The following is a 24,000-nucleotide window of genomic DNA, read 5'->3' as shown; positions in this document are numbered from 1 at the left end:
GGACCCCAGAAGGTGTCTTGCCGAGAAGCTTTTGGAGCTCAGCTGCTGGTTACTGCGTACAAGACGCAATCTGTCTTGAAGAGAGCTCTCCAGCTGAGCACATTTTGGCCTAAGGCCCAGTTCTGTCCTGGGATACACACGCACGCCTGGGTCCGCAGGCTACAATGGGAGCTGAAGGCAGAAGCATGGTGACATGGCCGAGAATCCTGTGTTCCCACTATAGAGCCCTCACAGGCCGGGCGAGGGAGAGATGGCATCCACCCAACCCCTCCTCTCACCCGTGGCCAGCAATAACCATCGACAGTGGTTCTGCGGCTGGTCAGCATCACAGATGGAGCCGTTCTTCTTCTCCATCAGAGAAGGAAGAAAGGCTAATATAAATCACTTCGATCCCAAAGGAGTTCTTATTCCTCAGGGGCCTTCTATGGAAACACAGCCCCAACTCCTCCTAGAAGACAAATGGGAAGAAACTCTCCCCCTCTCTCTTCAGCCACTGTCCAGTGTACAAGCTACAAGGAGATATCCATTTGGCAAGTGTTTATCCCCTGAGATCAACACCTACTGCTAGGACCCAGCGAGCCAGGCAGCCTTCTGCTGCTACCTTGAGTGGGAGGGAGAAACCAAGCCCCAGCCAGACCGACACAGCTTAGGTGTTGGACTGTAAGAGCTCACACAGCAGCAGCAGCAGCAGCAGCTGCGAGGGCAGTCGGCAGATGAGGACGTGAAAACTGAGTGGCATTCTTCAGCCCTTCAGTGAGAGGAGCAGCCAGGTTGGAGCTGGCAAGCGGGAGTCAGCTGTCCCTCGGCTGCATTCCAGACATTCCCAGGGACTTCTGAGGCAGGTTGGAAAAACTCTTGAGAGGGAAAAGCATTTGCAAATAATCTGAGAAGAGATTTTACCTGGAAACTAGGACCATGGTTTCTGGATTTCAGTACAGCCTCTTTCTGTTCCTGTGCTTCACAGCATGCCAGGGGTCTCCGGCTTCCCAGGTAAGCCCCCCTCTCTCGCCTATCATTACAGTACCGAAATCACAGAAGGTGGCTGTCTCCAGTCGATTACCCACCCACCCATCCCCCCTAGCCTGCACTGTCTGGTGTGTTTTCCCAGGTCGTTTGGGGAATCTTCCAGTCATCAACCAGGTTTAAAAGACAAAATAATCGGTGTGTGTATTTTACAAGCAATTCCTTCTAATGTAGGTGAGAGAATGTGCATGATCCCCAGTGCAGAAAGAGCCTGTAAGTGTGGCACAGCTTTCTTTTTCGCAGAACTAACTAATCAATTACAGTTGTACAGTTACAGAAAATTGTGTTGCTAAAAAATGGTTTATGGAACAGAATAGTTTGTACAGAGTGAGACTTTATTGCTCTTCAAGATTGTTCCTTTCGTGGACTCATGATATTCCTTTCTAGACCCATCCTGTGAATAAACTTACTGGAAAACTGCCCATTGCAGGCCATTACTTCTGACTATTCTGTCATTAACATTTTTCTCTTTCAAAGGCAAAATAATAGTTAAAAGTCACATTCATGAAAATACAGGTGCTGTAGTCTTCGTAATTTCGTCCTGCATTGCTCTCAAATGCTTCTTTTTCTTCACCACACACAGTCAAAGGTATTGGACGTTTTGAACCTGTGTCCCTGGCAATTAAAAAAAGACTTCAGCAAAATGATCTTCCCTTTGTCTTTTACTTGTAATACAGCCTTTCTCACAGTAAAACACGGGCAGTGATTTTGGATCTTTGCATAGATGTCACATAATATTTGAACTCTGCAGTCCTGTGACAACCTAGTGACTATAATTCAGTTTATATGTAACAGGAGAATCATGAAGGGTATCCCCCAGCCTTTTCTCATCATACGACAGTAGTGTTAGTACATAGGTCTTTCAGTCAGCTACTGAATACAATGCACATGCTTAGTCACGTAACAAAGTGTGCTGGCCTCTTAGAGATGCAGACTAGAACCAATTTTCTGAGAACTGGTCCATAGTTCTGTTTTATTACGGTTAGACATACTGCAGCTAGCTTACACTGGCTGTTCATGTTAAAAACCCTTTAACAAAGAGCTTATTAGAAAAGTAAATGACATGCCAGGAATCAACTCACTTTTTTTTTTTCAGATTTCTGTATGCCACATCCAGCAGTTATAATTTTTTTATGACCGCATTGGACAATAAACAATAGCTGGAATATATATCTACATATATATATTCCATACAAAGAAATGAACATCATTGAGGTTGCAAAATTAATCATTCAAAAGTTAATTAGCTGCCCATGCAACTTCAGTTCAGTCCCTTGATGCATATGTCTTCTCATGCAGTCTAGAATTCCATATGACTTTTTCCACCTGACCCAGCCTCTCTCAGTGCATAGGGTAGCCAGCGCTTCAGTGAATGAGGCAGCTGTTCAATAGTTGTTTTCTCCCCCTCATTCATTGTGTGGCCCTGTCCCATATTTACTGCCCACCAGCCTAAACCTGCACTAAATAAGCAATTTTTTGTTTTCTCATGGGCTTTTCTATGGTACTCATCTGAGCCCTTCAGAGCTGTGAGTGAACGTACCCTTATAACACCCCAGCGAGGTAGCTTCATATTATTATTCTTATTTTCCAGATGGGAAACTGAAGCATGGAATGATGAAAGGCAAAATTGGCGTGACTGGGTGCCCAACTGCAGACACTCAGGGGTTAGTTTGCAGAGGTGCTGAGCACGGGCAGCTACCACTACAATCAGCCACCTCTGAAGCCTGGTTTAAATACCTTGCCCAGCTTCACAAAAGATGTCTGTAGCAGAGCCAGGAATGTATAGATTCCAAGGCCAGAATGGACCATTGTGATCATCTAATCTGACCTCCTGGATAACACAGGCCAGAGGCTTTCCCAGTAATAATTCCTGGAGCAAATCTTTTAGAAAAACGTCCAATATTGATTTAAAAATTATCAGTGACAGAGAATCCACCACGATCCTTAGTAAATTGTTCCAGTGGTTAATTACTCAATGTTAAAAACATACACCTTATTTCCAAACTGAGTTTCTCCAGCTTCAACTTCCAGCCACTGGATCATGTTAGACCTTTTTCTGCTAGATTGAAGAGCCCATTGTTAAACATCTATTCCCCCTATGGGTACTTACAGACTATTCAAGTCACCCCTTAACATTCTCTTATTTAAACTAACTTAGGAGCCATTTCTCTTGAATGCTAGGCCAGTGGCTCAATCACAAGGCAATATTTCATTTCTTACACTCTCCTGCTTCATTCACTGTCTACCCTGGGCACCGAATGAGGCAGTGATCCTGTAGCACAAATAGGAGAGTATCATGAAAATAAAGACTGTGTCATAAAAAATGGGGGGCCAAATGAAAGTTTCATAGGTAATCTGAATTGTGGCATTTCCTAACGTCTAAGCCCTTGAATTGCAACCTTGATGTTCTGTTAATATGTTTTTTTTAAGGCAATTACCTAGACTTTAAAAAAAAAACCTTAAAAAAGAAAGGCTTTCCCCTCTGTGCCACTGTAGTGACCCTCCTCATGGGTCATTAGCAAGTTTTGAGTCCTAGACCTCTACCAGTTGAGCTAAAGGAGTGACTGGCAGCAGTAGAAAGCTGTTATCCTCCCTGGGGGCCAGCCCCTAGAGAGGGCTGTAAGACATGTCTTGCTAGCGGATGACGCAGCTATTTGCTGTCCAGCGGTGGAATGTAAGGAGTCAGGACTCCTGGGAGCCATTTCTGGCTCTGGAAGGGGGAGTGTGGCCTAGTGGTTAGAGCAGCAGCTGTTGGGTTAGGACTTAGTGTTATCTGTTTGTTCATGATGCTCTGCGTTGGCATGGTGCTCTGGGAAGGAGGGTATGCAGGAGTAGCTTGGTTTCACAGGCTCTGTAACGGTGGGGCTTGCCCTTGTAAAGGCCAGGAGGTCTGGGCTAGCCAGCACCTGTTCAGTTAGCCCTGCCCTGCCACAGCTGCAGGGCATGGGACTTAAAATGGGAGGAAGCCCTGCAGCTGAGAGCCAAGCTGGAGAAGGACAGCCTAAGGGTGGAGCTACTTGCTGTGATGGGCACTAGAGCGTGGGCCAGGCTTCAGGGAGGCAGTGCTGGGCCTGGCATTCCTGAGGAGATGCCCCAGAGGGACAGGAGGGCTGAGTCTGCAGCGGGTGGGCAAGGGGTTGGTGGTGGCTGATTTGTAGTGCTGAGCTCTTCTGAGGGGCCCCTGGGAGAAGTCCAGGGCCCAGTGACTGCGAAGGCAGCGTGTGGTGACAGAAGGACCCCCAGGGAGGGCGGGGAGAATGCTTGCTGGGAGAAGTCAGCTTAGGGCCCCACCAGAGACCCTGAAAGGGGCTTGAGTTCTGAAGTGTGACCTGGCTGGAATCCCCGACCCCGACCATGGCAAGGTCCGGGTGGCCGTCAGGCAGTGCCAACCAAGGGGAAGGTTTGGCAGCCCTGCACCCAGCCATGGAGAGCATGGGGACACTGACAGGGCTGGCTCTGGGGTAGGACCCTATCACAGACACCAGGGCCAAAGACCTCAGCGTGGCAGGGCAGAAGTGCCAGGTTAAAAAGTGCTGCGAAGGACAGGGGTTGCTTCGTGGCAGCTGCTTAGTCGCCCGCGTCGCCGCTATGTTGTGCAGGCATTGCCAGCTCCCCTCAGGTGCCCCCGCTGTAGCCTGCATCTCTGGACACCTGCCTTCTTTCCTCTGTGAGGAGACATTGAAGAGGCGAGTTGAGTTTGGCCTATCAGTGCCTACAGGGGCGGTGGAAGTGGGGCTGGGGAGGCTATCACCCCCACAATGGAAATATTGGAGGGTGTGGAGTGGGGTATGTTTCCAGCCCCACGATACCTCGCGGAGGCAAGAGTGGGCCCCGGCTATGTTTCTGGCCCTGCACTCGTGTGTGGGGAATGGAGGTGAGAGCGGGACCCGAAGGAGGGGCTGGAGCAGCCGCCGTGGCACACCAGATCGGGCCTACCTCTGAGGCGTGAGTAGGAAACCCCCATACCCGGGGAAGGGCAGGACTTGGAGCAAGGGCACCTGGGTAGGCGTCAGATGGGGAGAAGATTTCTGACAACAGAGCTCTCCTTAATCTAGCAAAGGCACGGTGAGCTCCCATGGCGGGAAGATAAAGCTAGACACCTTCAGACTGAAAATAAGGGGCAGATTTTTAAACCGTGAGAGGAATCAACCATTGGAACAACTTAGTTTGCGATGTGATGTGATGGCTTCTCCATCACTTGGAGTCTTTTGAAGAGATTTACTGTAGCTCACCTAGAAGGCAGGGACCCAAGGCAGGAAATTCTCTGCCCTGTGCTATGCAGGAGGGTACGATGAAGTGATCACATTGGCTCCTTCTGGCCTTGGAGTTTATGAAAACTTCTTGCTGAGTGGTGCCAAGGCACTGTTAAAGAGAAGCTTCCTGTCAGCAGATCCCAGCTGCCTGTGTTTGTGAGAGCCCAGTGTGTGCCTGGAGGCAGGTGTTTGTATTTGAACACCAGCCAGTGCGAACTTTCCCACCGTGGTGAGAAGCTTTGCCTGCATTCCTGGAACCCCTCTGGCAAATGGCTCCAGGCTGCACCATGGCAGGAAATCCTATGTCCTAGCAGCTTTTGCTTGTTGCATCTGGCAGCTTCAGTGAGATGTTGGAGCGGTAGATGGATGGGATAGATCTTCCTTCAGATATGTTCTGTCTTATGTTATCTGTGATTAGAGCGGCTCAAAAAACAGGACAAAACTTTCCCCCCAAAAAAATCATCTCTCCTTTTTGGTCAAAATTCAAAATTTCTGCCAAAATGTGAGGGTTGAAATGTTCGCTTCTTAATTGTTTTGCCCTGCCCTGCCTGTGATCTGTAGCCATCTATTATGTTTTGTGCCTGAATTTCTGTTCCCCACTTCTTACAAAGAGGTGGGGGGACAACCCAGGTGCTGCTTGTCCATCTATAAGAATACACACGCGAGCTTTCTGAAGATAGAAGGGCTAACCTGAGTCAGTCTACTCAGCGGCGTAACAGGCAATCGGTTCCTCTGCCCCACCTTACGCTCCTGCATGGCCTCCCAGACCTTCAGTCTTGACCACGGGGTAAGCAGGTGGTGTATGCCAGTTCTCAACTCTACCCCAACAGCAGATGGCCAGGGAGAGGAGACGACATGGCACACAGAAGTAGAAATTCCCTGCTAGTAAGGGCCAGTAGCAAATTCCTGTGCCCGTTGGGACTAGGGAAGCATGTTGCATCTGAAGGGTACACCAGGGAGCTAGGAAAATACTTGTGGGTATATGGCCAGACATTTCCCAACTTGTCAGGTCAGTTTCCTAGTGATCAGTGTTCACTAACCTTCTCTCATGCTTTCAGCTCCGCAAACTTGTAACAGCAATTTGTGTTAAATGCTGCCTGGTTTCCACTGTGTGAAATACCCTAGCAGAACTGTACATCGATTGAAGAGGGAGAGTGGCTGGCCTGGGTGGGGGGAGAATCTAGTGTCAGAGCACGGGACAGGGATTCAGGGGTCCTGGATGTGACAGCCAGCTCTACTCTTGACTCCCATCTGTCAGTCACTTACTTGGGGCAAACTGTTGAACTTCTTCATGCCGTAGTTTCTCCATTGTGGGAATAAGTATGAGATTCACAGCTGCTAGTGAACGCCTGTGGCCTGCACTGCAGCCCTCGATGGAAGGTGCTATAGATGTGCACAGGATCATTTTATTGTTTATTTAATGACTACTCACATAGGCCCAGCTCCATTTCTCCCCCTTCTCCTCCTTGGGCACAAAAAAGGAAGCCAGGCTAGGTCACTGCACTTCACCAGGCAGACAGGTCTCTGAGAGCTGGGCTGTGCAGGAGGATAGGGATGGGGCAGGCCAAATATCCAAGACTAGTTGGCCCACCAGCACATGCACATCCCTACTCTGCCTGTGTGGGAGGGGCACCATGGCCACAGAAGCTCCTTTAGTCCTCGCGCTGCATCAGGGCCCTAGAGCTACTGATGCTACTAATGAATGTGCCTTTGGTTGCTAACCGCACGCTGATTATAACATCCCCCTGATTTCAGAAACGTTCCCTGGGTTTTGCCTGTTTAAACTGAAATTACATTGGGCCGTTTCCCACTGATCTGCCTCAAAGTAACAGCGTGTTGGCCAGGAGGACTAGGTACCTGAAGGCCTGCAAGCAAGAATGACTACAACAGATAAACCGACCAATGCACCTGCTGTCCGGAGAAGGTTGTGGAACTGGCTACAAGTACTGGCAGCTTTGCCCAATCCTTATGATACAGCTGTGCTAGCGGGAGGTGCGCGGCTTCCGCTGTGCTAGAGCAGGGCTGAAAGGGAGTTCCCGCCCGCCCACCCTCTTCACCCCGAGGCCCCACAAAGGAAGGGGGTGCCTGGTCTGAATCTCCTAGCCGTCTCTGCTCCTTTGCCCCAGGCCATTCCTGTCAGTTCTCTACAGGATACTCTGCTCAACCCCTGGGCTTCATCCTTGTCTTAGCTGCTCCACTTGTCCGTGTCTGGATCTCCAGCCAGGCTAAACCACACCTCCTCAAGTTACCTTCCCATAGCACCATTATCCACTTAGGCTGGGTTATTCCATTCACTCCTCACTCTGGCTCCACTGGGTTTGTAGCTAAATGAGAATGCCTTTTTCCCATTCTCTCCCAGCATAGCAAGCTCTCTGCAGCAGTCCTAGCTCACAGACGCCCAGCCAAGCAAGCCACCCTTTCTCAGCCAGCAGCCTGCCTCACAGGTGCTTCAGCAAAGAGGCCTGGGGCAGTTCCTGCCCCTTTCCAGGCTTTGGTCGCGGGCTTCTTTGCTCTGCGGACCCTGCAACCAGGGAGAAGTGACGTAGGCAGCACTGTACACGTCACCCCTCGGCCCAGCAGTAGCTGCTGAGGCCTTGCAGGCAGGTTTCCTGTTGCAGGAGAAATCAGTGACGTTGAGTCAGGGGATTTTCTTGGTGAAACTTGTTTTGTCCACCAGTCCCCGAACGGAGCTGGTCACAAATGGCCTGCAGGCAAAGCCCTCTTCCAGGGATCTCAGCCCAAACACCAGGGCCTGGTTCCCAGCAAGGGATTCTGCCCCAGAACTGACTCTAATTAGTGAAATTAACACAGATAGCCAATTCCCTTGCTGACTCCAACAGCTTCCCCAAGGAATCTGCACCACAGTGCAGCACCATCTGGTGACCCCTGCCATAACACTAATTGAACGGGGCTTTTAGGACCCGCAGGAATAGTTCGAGATCCAATATTGTTCCTCAGAGAGGCAACCTAGGAGAGGGTGCAGCTTACTTCCCCTCTCTCACCTAGCCAGCTACAGACAGAGTCTGTATCCATTTCTCCTGAGTCCCAAACCAATGTCTTCAGCATCCAAGACTGTATTTCTCTTCCTGTTTGTTTTCCGTTTTGTGCACTGCCTGAGGCAGAGGCCAAGTTGAGCAAACTGTGTCTGGTCAGGTAGCTAAAGACGCTATGATAATCCATATACACCCAAGGTCCTTCAGAAATGCTCTTGATAAGAGGCAGGAACCATATCTTCTCTCTCCTGTGGTTTTTGCTGGGTCTTTAAAGTATGCCTGATGGGTCTGGCCAATTCCAATTGGCAAGGGGTGTTTCCCAGTAGAATGGAAGTTGCTTATTTACGGGGAAACTTGAGTTTTGGTGAGAGTCCGAGCTACAGAATTGCCTTGTTTGGTTCAGGCTTGCTTTCTGGTTTTAAGTTAGTTCTGCTGTGTGCTGTCACAAAGATGCACACCTCCCGGGTGAATCAGTTCCTCTGGCTTTGAATCAGAACTATTTGCTTTCAGGCATGAATCCCGCAAGTGTTCCTGGCACTCTAAGAAAGCACAAGACATCTGTCTTCCTATCATTTTGTAAAACTGAAGTGGAATATATCTCTGGTTCCAAAAGGACTTAACATGAGCTATGGAATCCCTCCCAGGATTTCCAAAGTAATTACAGCCCTGCTTGTCATACAAAACACTGAATTACTCTCTGACAAGTAGTACACAGGAAACCATTCTTGAAATAAGAATTTCTTTATTAGGATGAATGGCTCAGAGTCCAGTCAAATGAAAAGCAAAATCTGCAGAGACCCAGATTCTGCACTGGACAGATCTTACAAAGAATGTTCCACCAAAGCCATCAAGGCCCAAATCTGGAGCCAGATTCAACCCTTAAGCCCCGTGCTGGGCTCATCAAGAACACATTTAATCTGCGTGAATCGTAGTCAAACGCATTTTTTTAAGCTCTTGCAGCTTTTATCAAGAACCAGACATACAATGTCGCTAAAAGGGCTGCTTTTAGTGCCTGCCAATTGTGATTGCAGACCTAAGCAAGGAGGACTAAAATATTGGAAAAGGAAGAAAAAACCTGAGTGACTGCCAGCTCTGCCAGGAAGACTTCTTGTTCAGCTTTACGTGCGTGTGAAAAATAACTCACCTACAACCAAGATTCCCGGTCAGTGGAACAGGATCTCTGCTCTGTCCCCTGAAACTCTCTCTCCGAGGAGACTTTTTCCCCCCACATTAGTAACCCAACCATGAGTGAGGGTTTAACAAACCAAGGCAGTCAGAACTGACTTGGGTCTGGCGGAGTGGAGCATCACAGCAACTGACTGCAAAATACGGAATGGCTTTTGTTGCAGAGGTTCATATCTTCTGCGCCAGCCTGCCACGGGTCTGACTTCTGCAACATCATGGACCTGCGTGTGTTTTACTGGAAGGGAGTTCTGGGAGACCGGAAATTTCCACTTTGAACTCCTTGCTTGAACAGTCACTGGGCAATTAACAGATTGATTGATTGGTTTGATCGATAGCTATTTGTACGGAGCATCTGCGTGGAATGGCACCGGCAGGTTTGAGAGCTACTGATAGAACGTGCTATAGAAGAGCTAGATGGTGTTCTCCAGTGGCCGTCTCCTGTGATGAGAGAACTTCCAGTGCCTGCAGCCAAGGTAAAGAGCGGTGGTTAAATGCAGTGCTGTTAGTCAGTATTCTGGTTGCCATTGCTTTGGCTAGGAGTGGGTGAAGAGTCAAGGGAATTCCCCTATTTGGAGGGCCTAATGTAGAAATACCACAGATGTCACACTTTTCCCTCCATTCAGTGTCCATCGATGGGAACTGGGGTGGATTTTCACCTTCTCTCCAGACATTAGCTGATGGTAGCCCTCCTGTGCACGTAAGGGGATAACAAGTGGCCCCACTCCGCTACATCCTGCCTCTTTGGTGGCCCTCTAAATTGCCAGGGGCCAAATGCTGAGAGCTCCCACTGACAGCAATTCCTCAGTGCCTTGAATGAAGTTACACAAACATGATGATAACACCATATCACCCGCAGGCGAACACTTTTCACAAATGATCACTCTATATCTGATTTCTCAGTTCCCTTCCTCAAAGGAAACCTGCACAACACCTTCCAACGAAGAGCCTGGGAGCTTAAATTCATCACTTTGCTAGACACTAAAAATCATAGACTGAATAAAGACACTGGATTTATGGTTTATTACAGCAATCAATAACCCACTAACCCGCCCCTCAACTTTTTTCCCCTTCCTTTTGCCCCCATGACTGGAGGTGTTAACAGGCTACTTCACCGTGAATAGTCCATTGAAATATGTGTTAACTATTTATGCTAAACAATCTGTTCCCTTTTGTATTTAGCTGTGATCTTTCTGAAGAAGAGCTCTGGGTAAGCTCAAAAGCTTGTCTCTCTCATTAACAGAAGTTGGTCCAATAAAATATATTACCTCATCCACCTTGTATCGCTAATACCCTAGAACCAGCACGGCTACCACACCACTGCAGACAACAATGGAAGAACTAAAATAAGTCACTTGGGCAGAAAATATATCGCTGCTCTTTGTAACTGGAAAAACACTTTTGCTGGCTGAGTTAAATGTGCCCAGGAGGTCAGGCAATGCAGGCAGGCAGTGTGCATTGTCTGGAACCTGTTTTTCTGGAGGCCTGGGTTGAAGAGCTGACATTAAAGGGCAGGTTTAAATGAATTCAGTGGACATGGTCCATCGTCTCAAACCACAATAGAATTTGGCACAAGGAGCAAGCTCTGCTGAGCGGCATGGCTTTGGTCCCTGTGTAGGCAGAAGCTTACCCGGTCCCTACCTGTGCTAGATCTGGCTTCAGCAAGTGCAACTGATGCACTTTCCTGAGTGCCAGACTCCCCATTAGAGCTTTACAGGGGGGAGGGATGTTATGTTTTCCCTGCTCCAACCCTAGCTGGTTCGCTTTTCCCCTTTCTTTTATACAGTAACCAGAAAACTGCTCATGTGCTGTACCAAGCTCATCCGGCATGACACTAAGCATCCCTGTATTCACACCCTACACACTATTGTAACAATCTGTTAGAAAACGTGCCTTGTAAGGGACGATTTGAAAACTAAGAACTCACTGAGCGTCTAATATTCTTGCATGATGTATGTGCAGGGTAGGCACTGAGAGTTATAATTCTAGCATATATCCCTGGCTAAAGTGTGCTTAAACCAGGCATGTCGGGGAGTTGGTAAACGGGTCTGCCTAAACAAAGGAATGTGTGTTTGATATGCTGACCAGCCCAGTCTGCATGCATCGGCAATGAATTGTATAAGTCAGGGGTTCTCAACCGGTGGTACGCATACCACCGGTGGTACGCGGAGGACGGCTTGGTGGTACGTGAGGCGTTCCCTGCCGCCGCCGCCGAATCCCCCCCCTCCGCCGCCGAACACCCCCCCCCCCGCTGAAGACGCGTATCATACCGATGGCTGCACCCCTGCTGCCGCCGAATTTCCCCCCTGCCGCCGAATATGCGTTTTCTACTGCCGCGGATTCCCCCCCACCCCCCCTCTGCTGCCGCCGAAATTCCTTCCCTCTGCAGGGTTTAGGCGGCAGGTGCCGGTTCGTTCAGGCAACCCGGCCGGCTCCGCATGTCCCTGTGGTATAAATCCTGCCGCCGAAATTTGTGCAATGGCGAGCAAGATTCGGCGCAGAATACAGCTCTCCCCTTTTTTTTTCTCGAGTACCACTCGGGTCAGGACTAGTGGTACTTGAACTGACCCGACTAGTACTGGGGAAAAAAAGGTTGAGAGCCGCTGGTATAAGTAGTAAATAGGACCATCAGGACAACAGGGGGCCGAGGTGGCAAGAAACAGAACAACTTGTATTTCCGCAGACACAAGTGGGGGAAGAAAGAGCATGGAGCCTCCTTCACCACCAGTCTCCATTTCACCTTCCTCACAGCTTGAATAAACGTTACTGTGAGGCGTCTCCCTCAGAAGAATCCATTTAAAAGGTTCACTGGTCTATAAAGACAGGGGGCTGAACCTCAAGTGACAAGAAATTAAATCAACTGAGTGCATATAATATTACTGTATTGTAAGAGTGTACGGCGTGGGATCTTTACTGAGAGCTAATGACACATTGGTGATTAACATCATTGTGAAATGTTTGTATTTACACACTGAGGAAATATGGATACTTATTGATGTTATCTTTTAAAGTCTGCAGCCAAACAAAGAGAAACAGGGTTCCCTCCCAGACAAGAGTGGGGGTGGGGGGGAAGGGGCAATGACTTACCTGTCTCCCAAGTAAATTAAGCATGGTGGAATCAAAATAATGGAAGCTCCATTTACATACACCATTTCTTTCCTTCCTCCCAATCAGGGGGAATGGAAGGAAGGAAAGAAAGCATGTGATCATTCTGCCTCTTAAAACAAAGTCATTGAACTTTGGAAGAGATAAGCAAAAACAGAAGCTATCTTTGGCATCCATCACTAGACGGGCACAAGGGAACAGAGATCTTGCAAGCTGAGAAAGATGGGTGACAGGGGATGGATCACTTGGTGATTACCTGCACTGTTCATTCTCTCTGAAGCACCTGGCATTGGCCACTGTCAGAAGACAGGATCCTGGGCTAGATGGACCATTGGCCTGACCCCGAATGGCCATTCTTATGTTCTTCAACCACAGGGGGAAGGGGGTTGATGTCTCTGGAAACTGACTATAGTTGAGAAACCATCTTGAACAAAGTCTACACCTTGCTAGATTGTTTCAGATTTTTAGATGCACGTTTTCACATTTATTTGCTTGCAACCCTTTCCAACTTTATTGCTTTTACTTGGCATCCCTTAACCTGTGTCCTATTGTTAGTCAATTTGTTTTATTTTTTACTATACACCAGATCAGTGCTGTGTTTAAACAGAAGGACGTATTTACACGAGTTAATAAGCTGTGATGTGCTTTTGTGTCTTTAGAGGAACAAACGAACCTTATTAGTTCCCTAAGCTGTCCAGAAGAGGCCTGGACATTGCAGAGCACACGGTTTGGGAAAATTTGGGATGGGGGGAGTGTGTTGGGGTCACCTTGCTGGTTGTAAGCTAGGCTGGTGGAAGCCAGAGTGAGGCTGTGAATTTGCAGACAGGCAACTGCAGTCAGAGCTGCTGGACCAGGGGTGTGTGGCATGCAGACATTCAGTGTGTGACCTGCATGCCAGTAGGCTGGTTGGGAGCATCACAAGCTGGCATTGTGAGGCTTCTGGGGTTGCAGGGCAAGTGGTGACACACTCCCTCATTGATCTGGATTGCCTCCCACTTCTCCCTGCCAAACTATCACAGCCAGGGTATGGCTTGTCTGCTATTTCCTTCTATAGGTTGAATTGAATACCTCCTGGCCACCTCACAGTCCATCTGGCAGTTGTCTTTGCTTAGGAAAGGCTCCGGCAAAGGGGTGGCTGCTCGTCTAGCACTAGACTGGCAGAGTGACGCAGCTCTGCCACTTAGCCGGGCAACAACAGACCTGCACGCCCCGATGATGCTGGACTGACTCGGTCTTTCTGAGGGATTAAACTTCACCGGATCCCCTCATGTTTAAATAAAACTGGGTCACACAAGGCTGGGTATGCCAGGGGATGGTATTAGGGTTGCCAGTTTTGGTTGGACGTATTCCTGGAGGTTTCATCACATGACAATCTTTTAATCTTTAACAAAATTAACCTTTAATTTCTGGAGATGCCAGGACAATTCTGGAGGGTTGGCCGAACTCAGAGGTCTGCAAGAAAGGGGGCACTGGGCTCCTGGCTCAGCTGGGGCTGTAGGGAGGTGGGGAGGAATCACAGAACAGGATGACGCTGGAGGGCTTGAATTTCTGTTGCTACAGTTAAAAATATGGGTGGATTTTCACAAGCTCATGGAACTAAGTTTGGTCCCTCTGACGGGCACTCTGGTTAGCGTGTTGCTGTTATTTGAAAGCCGTATCCCTGAAAAGGCACGTGTGTGCCAACAAAACTGATCGTAACCCCGCTGAATGTACACAGATCATGTGTGTCAGGAGGGGAAGCGCAATGATTGCTCTGTAATTGTGCTTAATGAGCTGTTCCTACACTGCTGGCTGTTGCAGCTCAAAGGAGCTAATGCATAGTTGCGTGATGTTCACTCTCAGTGCTGACACAGCGATTGCTTTCTTTTTCACAGAACTGTCTCAACAAACAGCAGCTCCTGACTGCCATCCGCCAAATGCAGCAGTTCTTAAAGGGGCAGGAAACGCGATATGCTGAGGGAGTGCGCATCATGAAGAACCGGCTGATAACTCTGCAGAACTTGGTGATGAAAGCCGCCACGGACCCACAATCTGGTAAAAACCCACAACTGGCCTTTCAGCAACAAGGGCAGCCATAGAGCATCTGGCTCCAGTGTAAACCAGTACCGATAGGCTGATGCCACCCCCAGCATGGGCAGGGAGGGCTTGGCACATTCTGCTGCCTGCCATACTATGTTGTACTGTGGACTGCCAGGACCTAAGAGTGCTGCTGCATCTCTCTCTCGCTCTTCCTTCCCCTCCCCACTTCTTGGAATAGAGAGGGAACATGTGTCTCACCCAAAGGGCTCTATACTTTCTGGGGACAGTCCCAAGACACCCTTTCTCCCCATACCAGACTGTTCATCAATCTCACGCCACGGCTGTACGCTGCACTTTACACACACCTCAGTAGATAAGGGACTTGCCCCGAAGTGGTTACAGTAGATCATATTCAGTGTGATGTTTTCTTCCCACACATCCAACTCAAGCCTTATTAACTATCTGATCATTTAGCAGCCCAATATCTCAATTTTAGATCTTAAAATCAGGTCAGTATATTTATAGGCTCTCTCTCTAAATCGTCTTGCTGGTTTCTCACCTCGGGAGGTGCTTTGTCTCTATATACAGTAGAGAGACCCGTAGGAATAAATATGTCTCTCTGTGGTCTAGAATGATATTCAGTTTTTTCAGCACATAATAAGCAGAAAATATGTTTTATGTGGAAAACAATGGCTACTGAAAGCTTTACTTCTCATGCATGGTTTGCAGTGTCACAACAGGGTAGAAACAGAGAGATATCAGGTGAAATTTATAGAAGCATCGAAGTGACTTGGGAGAACAAATCCCATTGAAATGTAAGTCACTGGGCTCTTTTGAGCCTCCCACCCATCATTATTACTACATCTTTTGAAAGGAAGGTACTTTCCTCATTGACTCTCAAGTTTTCCAGCCTTTTCATTATAAAACTGCATCTCATTTTACATTGCTGGCATGTAGAATTAAAAAGGTCACATAGGCATTTTTAAACTAAGGGCTGGGGGAAAGCCTATGGGTATGGAGGATCATGCATCCTTACGGAAGGATTTATGGAAAGGGATACTCTATAGCCTACTGAAGAGGAGAGGATAGAAGTTGATTAGTATGGGTAGGAATTGAAGAGAAACAGTCAAACAAAGAAGGCACACAACTAAATACTGACAAATCTTATCAGTCCTTATATATAAATGTTAGAAGTGTAAATGGGTGATTTGAGTGTGTCTGGTATTAAATGAGGATACTGATATAATAGGCATCGCAGAAACTTGGTGGAACATTGATAATCAATGGGACACAGCAATACTAGGGTACAAAATATATTGGAATAACCGAGTAGGTTGTGCTGATGCGGGAGTGGCACTATATGTGCAAGAAAGCATCTTAAGTGAATCAAACTGTACCATGGAATCTCTATGGTGTGGCGAGGTGGGCCTGTTTGGCCCCGTGGGTCTGCGTTCCCTATGGCTATGCCGGTGGTGTGACTGGGTGGGAGCGGGGAGGGGTGGGGGGCGGGGAAGACCCGGTCCCACCCTCTACCCCAGGCCCCGACCCAGGGACCCTGTGAGGAGTAGCCTCAAACAGCTTAGTCCACGGGCTACTACCTTCCCTGGGTCGCTCGTCTGTAGCCCCCCCTGGCTTGTGGTCCTCCTTCAGTCTCTTTGGGGCCGGCGTCCTCTGATCTTGCCTAGACAGGCTCCTTCTTAACTCCCGTGGCTGGGTGCTCTCGCCACACCCACACTAGCTCCTCCACCAGCTCCACACCTTGCAGCAGCTCTGCTCTACCCTACTCTGCTCCTCCACTGACTCCACGCCTTGTAGCAGCTCTACTCTGCTCCTCCACTCAACTCCCTCTCAGCTGCCCCCATCTGCCTGACTGGGAGGCTAACTGCTGGGGCAAGCTCCTTGATTGGCCTCATCTGGGCTAATTGGCTTAATTGGCCTAATTGCCCTGGAGTAGCCCCAGATGGATTACCCAGGGAACAGGGATTTGCTAAGCCTGGAGCTGACATATATGCCTTCCAGCACCCTCCTATAGCCACAAGGGTAAAGTGGCGCCCCAGCAGGTAGTAGCGGAGCGCTTCCATAGCCCACTTGACAGCGAGGCATTCCCGTTCTACCATACCGCTGTTCCCTCGGGAGGAGATTCCTGCTGAGGTACATTACTGGGTGTTCCTCGTCTCCCGCCATCTGCGATAGGACTGCACCCAACCCCACCTCAGAGGCATCGGTCTGCAGGATGAATTCTTTCGTAAAGTCTGGGACGAAGAGTATGGGGTCACTGCAGAGGGCTGTCCATAAGACTATAAAGGCTTCTTCAGCTGCAGTGGTCCATCGTACCATCTCTGGGCTCCGGGCCTTTATCAGGTCCGTCAGGGGGCTGGCTCTGGAGGCGAAATGCAGGATGAATCGCCAGTAGTACCCCACCACACCTAAAAATGCTCGGACCTGCTTCTTCTGGTTAGGCCGGGGCCAGTTCTGGATAGCCTCTATCTTATTTAGTTGGTGTCTCACCACACCCCTCCCTACGATGTATCCGAGGTATCGAGCCTCAGCTAGACCTATGGCATATTTGGTGGGATTGGCAGTGAGGCCGGCCTGCCTCAGGGTGTTCAATACCCCTTCTACCTTCCTCAGGTGGGTTTCCCAGTCTGGAGTGTGAATGACTATGTCGTCCAGATATGCGGCTGCATAGTCGGCAGGGGGACGCAGTAGCTTATCCATTAGACGCTGGAAGGTAGCTAGGGCCCCATAAAGTCCAAAGGGGAGGACAGTATACTGGAACAACCCGTCTGGTGTAGAGAATGCGGTCTTTTCCTTTGCCTCTTTGGCTAGAGGAACCTGTCAATATCCCTTGGTCAGATCAAGAGTAGTTAAGAACCGAGCCTTGCCCAATCGATACACGAGCTCATCTATCCAGGGCATGGGGTATGCATCAAACTGAGAAACCTCGTTGAGCCTGCGAAAGTCATTACAGAACCTCATGGTGCCATCAGGTTTAGGCACTAGCACGATTGGGCTAGACCACTGACTATGGGATTCTTCTATGATCCCCAGCTCCAATATTTTCCTGACCTCGGCCCTAATTTCCTCTCTCTTGGCCTCGGGTATTTGGTAGGACCTCATCGTAACCCTGGCTCCAGGGTTTGTGATAATGGGGTGAACAACCTCTGTTATTCGTCCTGGCCTAGTTGTGAAGACATCCCGGCTTCGGGCTACCACTTCGGTCACCTCAGCCTTCTGGTTTGGTGTTAGGTCCGGGGATATCTTCACGGGGTTCTACGTCCTGGGTTACGGCCACACATACTTCCCGGGCCTTCCAGGGCTTTAATAAGTTGATGTGATAAATCTGTTCTTGTTTGCGATGCCCTGGTTGCTGTACCTTATAGTTTGTCTCCCCCACGGGCTCGACCACTTTGTAGGGCCCCTGCCACTGGGCCAACAACTTGCTTTCGGCGGTGGGGACTAGTATCATTACCTGGTCCCCTGGATGAAATCGTCACACCGTGGCTTGACGGTTATAGTGGACCTGCTGGGCCCACTGGGCTTTTTCCAAATGTTCCCGTACAATGGGGGTGACTCGGGCTATCCGGTCCCTCATCTGGAGCACATGATCAATTATGCTCTTCCCTGGTGTGGGCTCCTCCTCCCATATTTCCCTGGCTATGTCCAAGATGCCCCGGGGGTAATGTCCATATAGTAGTTCAAAGGAAGAGAACCCTGTGGAGGCCTGAGGAACCTCCCGGATGGCAAACATGAGGTACAGCAGCAAGACATCCCAGTCCTTTCCATCTCAGCTTACAACCTTCTTTATCATTGCCTTGAGGGTCCTATTGAACTTTCTACAAGGCCATCTGTCTGAAGGTGGTAGACAGAAGTCCGTAGGGCCCACACACGTAGGAGAGTACACAAGTCCTTCATCAGTTTGGACATGAATGGGGTCCCTTGGTCCATTAATATCTCCTTGGGTAGCCCCACCCAGGCGAAAATCTTCACTAGCTTGTTCGCGATTACCTTCGAGGTGGTATTCCGCAAGGGGACAGTTTCCGGGTACCTGGTGGCGTAGTCGAGGATGACAAGTATGTGTTGGTGGCCTCGAGTCGTTTTCTCCAAGGGACCCACTAGATCCATGGCAATCCGTTCAAACAGGATTTCGATGATGGGGAGGGGCACTAAAGGGGCCTGTAAGTGAGGCTGGGGGCTGTGTAGCTGGCATTCCGGGCATGTGGCACAATAGCGCCGAACCTCCTCATGTATGCCCGGCCAAAAGAACCTCCTTAAGATTCAGGCCAGTGTTTTTTCTACCCACAAGTGCCCTCCAAAGAGGTGGCTGTGGGCCAAGCTCAGCACAGCTCTTTGGTGCTTCTGGGGCACCAGGAGCTGGAGCACCTTCTCTCTGTTCACTTCTGTAGCCTGATACAGCAAATCCCCCTTTATCATGAAATACAGCCCTAGACCCTGAGTTTTCCCCTCCACAGGCACTCCATCTATCTCTGCCACGTCTTTTCTGGCATTGATGTACCTTGGGTCTTCAGCCTGGTCTCGGCCGAAGTTCTCTCGTGCCAATCCGGGTTGTCCAAGCTCCAAGGGACCCATTTCCACCTCTGCTTCCGGTCTGGTGCGATTTGGTTCAGGGTCCGCTTCGGGCCCTTCCTCTCTCAGGGCAGCTTCTCTAGCTGCGGCCCGCGTCTGCCTGCCTACCATGGCTGACTTCAGACCCTGGGCAAAGATCCTTGTACCCAGTGCCTTGGCTGCCCTCCTTTCGGCCCTGGTCTTTCGGCCCTTCCCTGGGGCCAGGAACAGATCCTCAGCAATCTCGGAGAACATCGGGGGGTGGCCATCTAGGGAGGCCAGTCCATTAGCTTCAAGGCCCTCCCCTTCCCCTGACCCCTCCAGGGGAAGTAGGGTTCCAACCCTGGGAAATCCCTTCCTATGAGTACCGGATATGGAAGCCTAGGAACCACTCCTGCTGTCATCCTGGTGACACCTCCCGGAATTTCGATATCCACTGGGATGGTTGGATAGTAACTAATGGCCCCATGAACGCAAGTTACTCCTGTGCGTTTAGCCTGTGTCAATTGGCTGTGCTTTACGAATTTCCCAGAGATGAGCGTAATGGCGCTCCCGGAGTCTACCAGGGCCAGGGTCTTAACTCCGTTTAATTTCACAGGCCTCGTATACCTATGTGGGGTTAGGGCGACCCCCACCAGATGGATTAGGCTGCAGGAGTCTGCCCAGGTCCCCAGGTTACATTGCATGGGTTCCTCCAAATTGGGGCATTGGGCAGCTATGTGTCCCCACTCCGCACATGCATAGCATCGGTAGGAGGCCCTAGGCACACCTTTATCCTTTGGGCTAAGGGGTCTGACCCTGTACTCTCTGCCCACGTCACCCCGTCCTTTGGTGGCCTCCAGAGGGCCCTCCGTTTCCCTCATCTTCCACCCAGTCTTCCCTGGATTCTCGGGTGTCCGGATCCCAGGAACTGTGTTAGGCCTTTTGACCTGGGGCACGTTCTCCCTGGTGGGTCAGATAAGACCCCTGGCCGTTACTCGTCTCTCTACTAGGGCAACTAGTTCATCGTAGGAAGACGGGTCATTCTGGCCTACCCAAGCACAGAGGTCTGGGGGTAGTCCCCTCATGTACCGGTCACTAACGAGAATCTCAAGGCCCTCCTCTGGCTGGTGGATCTCTGGCTGCAGCCACTTCTGTGCAAGATGGGCAAGGTCGAATAGTTGCGACCGCGCGGCCTTATCCTCCTGGTACCTCCAGTCATGGTATCTCTGGGCCCGCACAGCCATTGTTACTCCTGCCCGAGCCAGGATCTCTGTCTTTAACTGGTGGTAGTTGGCTGCAGCTACTGCAGGCAGGTTATAATAGGCCTTTTGGGCTTCTCCACACAAAAAGGGGGCAAGAATACTGGCCCACTGGGCCTGGGGCCAAGCCTCACGGGTGGCGACCCTCTCAAAGGTGAGGAGGTATGCCTCCACATTATCCTCCGCAGTCATCTTCTGCAGATAGCTGGTGGCCCGTAGTGTTTGCATCCCCTCTGGCCCAGGAGTGTGGGAGGTCAGGGTTTACAGGTGAGTCACCATTTCTCGCAAGAGGGCCCGGTCCTGGTTGGCCTGGCTGATCAGCAACTGGTTAGTCTCTTGCTGGAGCTGCAACGATTCCTGCTGGGTGGCTATCTGAGTCCTGGTGGCCTCTTGCTGGGCCGCCGTGGCTTGTATGAGGGCCTTGACTACGTCCTCCATTATGGCGGGGGGTTTTTTGTTTTGTTTTGTTTTCTCTCTCTCTCTCTCTCTCTAGCCGCTGCGCACAAATCCCACTTCTGACACCAGTTGTGGTGAGGCGGGCCTGTTTGGCCCTGTGGGTCTGCACTCCCTACGGCTATGCCGGTGATGTGACTGGGTGGGAGCGGGGGGGAGGGGGATCCGGTCCCACCCTCTACCCCAGGCCCCGACCCAGGGACCCTGTGAGGAGTAGCCTCAAACAGCTTAGTCCACGGGCTACTACATTCCCTATGTCGCTCGTCTGTAGCCCCCCCAGCCTGTGGTCCTCGTTCAGTCTCTTTGGGGCCAGTGTCCTCTGGTCTTGCCTGAACAGGCTCCTTCTTAACTCCCGTGGCTGCGTGCTCTCGCCACACCCACACTAGCTCCTCCACCAGCTCCACACCTTGCAGCAGCTCTGCTCTACCCCACTCTGCTCCTCCACTGACTCCACGCCTTGTAGCAGCTCTACTCTGCTCCTCCACTCAACTCCCTCTCAGCTGCTCCCATCTGTCTGACTGGGAGGCTAACTGCTGGGGCAAGCTCCTTGATTGGCCTCATCTGGGCTAATTGGCTTAATTGGCCTAATTGCCCTGGAGTAGCCCCAGATGGATTACCCAGGGAACAGGGATTTGCTAAGCCTGGGGCTGATAGATATGCCTTCCAGCACCCTCCTATAGCCAACAGGGCTGGCCCCATCACAATGGATAGAAATTCCATGCTTGAACATAAGAGTATAGCAGCAGGAATATACTACCAACCACCTGACCAGGATGGTGATGGTGATTGTGAAATGCTCAGGCAGATGAGAGAGGCTACAAAACCAGAAATCTCAATTCTAATGGGGGATTTCAACTACCCCTGTATTGACTGGGAACATGTCACCTCAGGAAGGGATGCAGAGATAAAATTTCTAGGCATCATTAAGGATTGCTTCTTGGAGCAGCTAGTCCTGGAGGAGAGGCAATTCTTAATTTAGTCCTAAATGGCACACAGGATCAGGTCCAAGAGGTGAATATAGCTGAACCATTCAGTAATAGCAACCTTAATGTAATTAAATTGAACATCTTTGTAGGCTGGAAACCCACTACAGTAGCACTTATCTTCAAAAAGGGGAACTACATAAAATGAGACAGCTAGTTAAACAGAAATTAAAAGGAAGAGTCTTAAGAGTGAAATGCCTGCAAGATTCATGGAAACTATTAAAAAACACTATAATAGAGGCTCAAACTACATGCATACCCCAAATAAAAAAGAATGGTAGGATCCAAAAAAAAAGGCACCATAGTTGAACAGCAGAGGAAAAGATGCAGTTAGAGGCAGAAAGGTAGCCTGTAAAAATTGGAAGTCAGATCCTACCGAGGAAAATAAAAAGAACCATAAACTCTGGCAAGTCAAGTGTAAAAGCATAACTAAACAGGCTAAAAAAGAATTTGAAGAGAAACTAATTTTGTGTCGTTTGCTAACCAAATTTTTTGTAAGTACATCAGATGCAAGAAGCCTGCCCAATAGTCAGTGGGGCCACTGGAGGATCAAGGTACTAAAGGAGAACTCAAGAAAGACAAGGCTGTGGTGGAGAGGATAAATTAATTCTTTGCATTAGTCTTCACTGAAGAGGATGTGAGGGAGATTCCCACACCTGAGTCATTCTTTTTAGGTGACAAATCTGAGGAACTGTCCCAGATTGAGGTGTCGCTACAGTAGGTTTTCAAACAAGTTGATACATTAAATGCTAATAAGCCACCAGGACCAGATGGGATTCACCCAAAAGTTCTAATGGATTCAAATGTGAAATTGCAGAACTGCTAACTGTGGTATGTAACCTATCACTTAAATCAGTCTCTGTACCAGATGACTGGAGGATAATTAATATAATGCTGATTTTTCTTTTTAAAAAAGGTTCCAGAGGTAATACTAGAGATTACAAAATGGTAAGCCTAACTTCAGTACCAGGCAAACTGATTGAAACTATAGACACATAGATGAACACCGTGTGTTGGGGAAGAGTCAACACAGCCTCACCAATCTATTAGAATTTTTGAGGGTGTCAGCAACATGTGGACAAGGGTGAGACAATGGATATAGTGTATTTGGACTCACAAAAAGCCTCTTACAAGGTCCCTCACCAAAGGCTCTGAAGCAAAGAAAGCAATCATGGGGTGAGAGAGAAGATCCTTTCATGGATCAGTAACTGGTTAAAAGATAGGAAACACGGAGTAGGAATAAATGGTCAGTTTTCGCAATGGGAAGTGTTAAATAGCGTAAGCCACCAAGGATCTGGACTGGGACCGGTGCTGTTCAACATATTCATAAATGATCTGAGGAAAGAGGTAAACAGTGAGGTGGCAAAATTTTTAGACAATACAAAATTATTCAAGTTAAGTCCAAAGCTGACTGTGAAGAGTTCCAAAGGGATCTCACTGAACTGTGATTGGGCAACAAAATGCAAGATGCAAGTCAATATTGATAAATACAAAGTAATGCAGATTGGAAAACATAATTCCCACTATACATATAAAATGATGGGGTCTAAATTAGCTGTTACCACCCAAGAAAGAGATCTTGGAGTCATTGTGGGTAGTTCTCTGAAAACATCCATTCAATATGCAGCAGCAGTCAAAAAAGCTTATTAGAAAAGGGATAGATAATAAAACAGAAAATATCATAATGACACTTGATATATCCATGGTACGCCCACACCTTGAATATTGCTTGCAGTTTTGGTCACCCCATCTCAAAAAGATGTATTATAACTAGAAAAAGTATAGAGAAGGGCAGCAAAAATGATTAGGTGTGTGGAACAGTTTCCATACCAAGAGCAATCAGAATCCTGGGTCTGTTTGCCTTAGAAAAGCGATGACTAAGGGGAGAATTAGCTAAATTCCAGGAGGACAGGTCCATCAATGGCTATTAGCCAAAATGATCAGGGATGGAACCTCATGTTCTGGGTGACCCTAAACCTTTGACTGCCGTAAACTGGAACTGGGTGACGGGATGGATCACTCGCTAATTGCCCTGTTCTGTTCATTCCCTCTGAGCATCTGGCATTGGCCACTGTTTGACTATGGGATACAGGACTAGATGGACCATTGGTCTGACCCAGCATGTCTGTTCTTACATTTCATTCTTTTGTTATTACTTGATCCAGATCTTCGTGGTCATGTC

The 24,000-nt window shown here is 49.1% G+C and overlaps 1 protein-coding gene across 1 annotated transcript in view; it reads left to right on the top strand.

Moving 5' to 3' along the window:
* The first annotated feature begins 620 nt into the window (after nt 1-620).
* The window catches only part of FBLN7 (fibulin 7), a 50,301-nt gene continuing 26,921 nt past the window's right edge, over nt 621-24,000 (top strand). Inside the window, exons 1-2 of the mRNA XM_067532825.1 lie at nt 621-990; nt 14,431-14,590. Coding sequence (XP_067388926.1) covers nt 916-990; nt 14,431-14,590 — 235 coding nt within the window. The 5' untranslated portion in view covers nt 621-915. The remainder of the gene's footprint in view (nt 991-14,430; nt 14,591-24,000) is intronic.

Source organism: Emydura macquarii, unplaced genomic scaffold (genome assembly GCF_026122565.2).
Source record: "Emydura macquarii macquarii isolate MOO-44397 ecotype Brisbane River unplaced genomic scaffold, CSIRO-AGI_Emac_v2 contig_3305, whole genome shotgun sequence".
In the NCBI taxonomy this organism is placed as follows: Eukaryota; Metazoa; Chordata; order Testudines; family Chelidae; genus Emydura; species Emydura macquarii.
Note: the sequence above shows the minus strand (reverse complement) of the source record. Positions and strands in the feature narration are given on the sequence as shown.